General features: G+C 33.3%; 1 protein-coding gene across 1 annotated transcript; it reads left to right on the top strand.

Annotated features, from left to right (window-relative positions):
- The first annotated feature begins 305 nt into the window (after positions 1 to 305).
- Positions 306 to 3,557, top strand: LOC133306511 (2-alkenal reductase (NADP(+)-dependent)-like). Its single transcript, XM_061506837.1, has 5 exons — positions 306 to 558; positions 870 to 1,047; positions 1,999 to 2,165; positions 2,289 to 2,371; positions 3,172 to 3,557. Exons 1-5 carry the CDS (start codon positions 325 to 327, stop codon positions 3,548 to 3,550), a joined length of 1,041 nt encoding a protein of 346 aa, XP_061362821.1. The 5' UTR covers positions 306 to 324; the 3' UTR covers positions 3,551 to 3,557.
- Positions 3,558 to 4,384: the final 827 nt, after the last annotated feature.

Raw genomic sequence — 4,384 nt, 5'->3', positions numbered from 1 at the left:
TAACAGCAATAAGAAAATCCCACACTCTAATTATTAAAAATCCTAGACTCATAACAATATATTTTAAAGTCATAAAAGGAATCTCACCAATTTAATGATTTCAAGTTCATATATGATTCCATTTTTATCTCTTAGTTCTGTCCCTTCACTCTTTGAATTGTCGTTTCCTGCAGGCCAGCGCACTAGTTCGGCATTCATTTGTCATGTAGGAACAAGTTGCACAAAAGGAAAAATCAACTAAGCTTCAATAGCCTCTATCTTTCTATCTATCTATATATGCATATAGAGGTGCAACAAGAGCAGAACAAGCACACAAGGTGAAAAATGGAATTGACCAACAAATACATTGTGGTGAAGCATCACATTGATGATGCACCCAAAGAGTCCCATTTTGAGATCAAAACGGAGGCTTTCTCTCTGTCAGTTGAGCCAGGTTCTGATGATATCATCGTGAAGAATCTGTATATCTCTATTGACCCATACCAGATTAACCGCATGAAGAGCTCCAGCAGTTCCCAGAGTGCTATCAGCTTTGCATTGCCCATAACTCCAAGCAAGGTAGTCATTATTTTGGTACTATACTGAATACTGATATGGTAGAACTAGTAGAAGTAGATTTAATCATTATTTATGAAATAAGTTTGTTAAGAGAACAAGAGTCTCCAGCACTAATAAAGTTGTTTCTTTGTGATAGAAAAATCATGGGTTTGAATTCGTTAGTCGGGGTTTAACGAGGAGTGGTGATTTTTTATGAAATGGGTCTCTTAATTTGGAAGAATGAATGCCAAAAATCATGTGGAGAAGAATCGTTCAATCATTTTATAATGACTTCTAAGCTTGTGTTATTTCTACATTTTGGCACTTTGCAGGCTATTGATGGTGTTGTTATTGGAAAAGTTGTGGCTTCAGGGAATGCTAAGTTTGAGAAAGATGATTTGGTTATGGGAGTATTCACTTGGGCAGAGTACAGTTTGGTTAAAGAAGAAAGCATACTAAACAAATTAGAGTCTTCTGAATTTCCACTCACTTATCATCTTGGAGTTTTAGGTTATTACGTATTGCCGCTTATCATGTTTCACTAGCATCACATGTGTTGTTTCCTATATTTTAGTGATAAAAAGTTTGCATATAATTTTGTAATATTTATTTCTTTTCTTACATGCTGAATGTGCATTAAAAGAAACTATTATTATTACTATTGAAGAAAAATTAAACTAATGAAAAAGGCTTGTACTGATAAGAATTAAAATGAAGCATTACATTATATGGAATGGACCATCGATGCCTGTTATCATGGCAACTTACAGTGAAGGAGCATTTTGACAACTTACAGTACTGCTTATGTTTAAAGAATATATATTATCTTTCGCCTTTTGACCTGTTTAATGCTTATCCTAAGGTTGGTCTTATAAACTCCACATTAGTTGCACATATAACCAATATGGGACTATATATCTCAACACGCCCCCTCACACGAGAGCCCTTTGGGCTTGAAGCGTGGACAATGCAACAGGTCCAGCCTACCTGTGCTAAGAAACGCCACAAGAGAAAGTGGGGGACAGTGAGGCTCTGATACCATGTAAAGAACCTTGAGGTCACCACCCCAAAAGCTAGCTCAAAGGGTAGGAGTGCCCAAGGTCTTATAAACTCCACATTAGTTGCACATACAACCAATATGTGACTATATATCTCAACAATGCTAAAAGGAAAACAAATTTCCACATTTGATTTAGAAATTAAATAATTTATCAAAATAATATAATAAAACATGTATAGAGTAAAACATAATTTATGTAAAAATCAGTATTGTCACGTATGACTTGTAGAGTGCAACACATCTTGTAGAGTGCAACATATGACAGGCTCGCAATGACTTTTGCACAAATCACAAATGAAATTAATGTATGACTTGAATACATATATTTTTCATATGCGTCTCGCCGCCCACTTCTAATATATGGTGAAAAGGCATTAACTTTTGTCAATTCTTCATTTCAGGATTTAATGGACTGTCAGCCTATGCGGGATTTTTCGAGGTGTGCAGACCCCAAAAAGGTGAAAAGGTGTTTGTCTCAGCAGCATCTGGAGCAGTTGGGAATTTGGTAGGGCAATATGCAAAACTTATGGGCTGCTACGTTGTTGGTTGTGCTAGGAGCCATAAAAAAGTGAGCCTTTTTGCCCTTTCTTTTTCTTTTTCTTTTGGAGATATTCGGCTTATTGCCCTTTCTCACCTAACTAACTTGGGTTTTCAACTCAAAAACCTAATACCCGTAAGTGATTTGTCATAGGTGGCATTGCTCAAAGAAAAGCTAGGATTTGATGATGCATTCAACTACAAGGAAGAAACAGATCTAAACTCCACTCTTAGAAGGTTTGCCAGTGATGACTGATGGAAGTTAAAATCATAAAACCATTTCTAAAATAGAAGTTCAAAATTAGTACTTCAATTTTATTTTATTTTCGAGATTTCTCCAACTAGTTTATTGATTAACCGATTAATTTGGTTGAGTCAGGTAAGATTACAAAGGCGACAAAGTTCTTCCTTGAACTTGAATTTGAGATATGAAACAACCCTATGCCAATTAGGGTGATAACTTTTAACACGATCCACTAACACGACATGAAAAATTTGTGTTCGATCCAATTCGTTTTCAATTCCGTGTCATTTTCGTATTAGCAAAAATTGACATGAAAAAAATTGTGTTGTATGTCAACCCACAAACTCAAAATTCACCTCTGTTAATATTCTTGTACGTTATGTTATTCATGGTATATCGTGTCGTAAACAAGTTATTCATGTCTTATCGTGTCATATCAACTTATATAATAGGTAACACTCTTTGGGGTTGGCAGGTTATTTGTGTCGTGATAATCTGTAAAATAAGTGGGTTATGTTCGTGTTAAAGGTTTTAATCTGATTTCAAATTTATGTCATGTTCATATTGAGTATATTTGTATTCGTGTCGAATTCGTGTTGTGTCATGTCGTATAGTGTTGACTCGAATTGCCACCCCGAGTGTCCGTTGATCCACATGTTTGGTTGTAGTTTTAAGAACTTATTTGACACATCTTTTTTTAAGCTAAAAACTACTTCTTAGCTAAAGTTAAAAAAAAATTAAAAGTAAAACTACAAAGTATTTTATGTTTGATGAGGTTTATTTTATTTTGCAGGTACTTTCCAGATGGACTTGATATATATTTCGACAATGTTGGGGGTGAGATGCTAGAGGCAGCGATTGCTAATATGAAACCATTTGGTAGAGTGGCTGTTTGTGGGGTAATCTCCGAGTATACTGATGTTGCAAAAAGAGCTTCCCCAAACATGCTGGACGTTGTGTACAAGCGAGTCACCATTAAAGGATTTTTAGCTGCTGACTTTATGAATGTTTTTGCAGATTTTTTGGCAAAAACTTCAGATTACCTTCGTACCAACAAGTTGCATGTGATTGAAGACATATCATTGGGTGTGGAGAGCATCCCTTCTGCTTTCGTTGGACTCTTCAGTGGAGATAATATTGGAAAGAAAATTATTAATTTAGCACAAGATTGATATAGGAATGAAACAAACGGTGACTAAGAGAGGCTACATCTTTTTTCTTTTTTTTTTGGAATACAGACAGGCTACATCTTAAATGTAGCTCTGAATTTTCAGGTCATTGAAACGGTGATTGAATTTTCATGTTTGAATTCCGTTTTCAAAAATAATATTTTAATTTTTAGAATAAAAAAATCTGTTTAATAATATGTGTTTTTAAAAAAAATAGATAGGATATTGTAACAACCAATTAGAGTTACTACCAATATTACTACTAATCAATTTCACTGTTGGATCGATTATGTTGATCCAACGGTTATATTTATTTTCATCTTTGTATGGTTATGATTTCTCATATTTAATACTTTATATTTATTTTTACCTTTGTATGATTATGATTTCCCATATTTAATGTGAAAGCATTAACCATACAAAGATAGAAATAAATATAACCGTTGGATCAACATAATCGATTTAACGGTGAAACTAATTGGTAGTAACCCTAATTAGTTGTTACAATATGTTATCCCTTTAAAAAATAGTCTTAAAATTGATATTTAGTTTTTAGTTTTTAAAATTAAATTTAGAAAATATATTTCAGATGTTTCTATTTTGTATTTTGATTTTAACTCTAAGAAAAAAAAGTTACATGAAGAACTTATTTTATTGATTACTCAACAAAATAGTTAAAAACAAAAAACAAAACAAAAAAACAAAACACATTGAAACAGGTAAATCTCCACTTGTTAGAAAAACTAAAGCTAAAAATGCTAGAAAAATCTAAAGAATATACACAAGATATTATAATTCAAGTCAACATCAACTAGAATGGCAAGGCTTCTTCTATTT

Source organism: Gastrolobium bilobum, unplaced genomic scaffold (genome assembly GCF_033153095.1).
Source record: "Gastrolobium bilobum isolate Gb01-03AN ecotype WA unplaced genomic scaffold, APGP_CSIRO_Gbil_v1 utg32941, whole genome shotgun sequence".
Classification (NCBI taxonomy): Eukaryota; Viridiplantae; Streptophyta; class Magnoliopsida; order Fabales; family Fabaceae; genus Gastrolobium; species Gastrolobium bilobum.
Note: the sequence above shows the minus strand (reverse complement) of the source record. Positions and strands in the feature narration are given on the sequence as shown.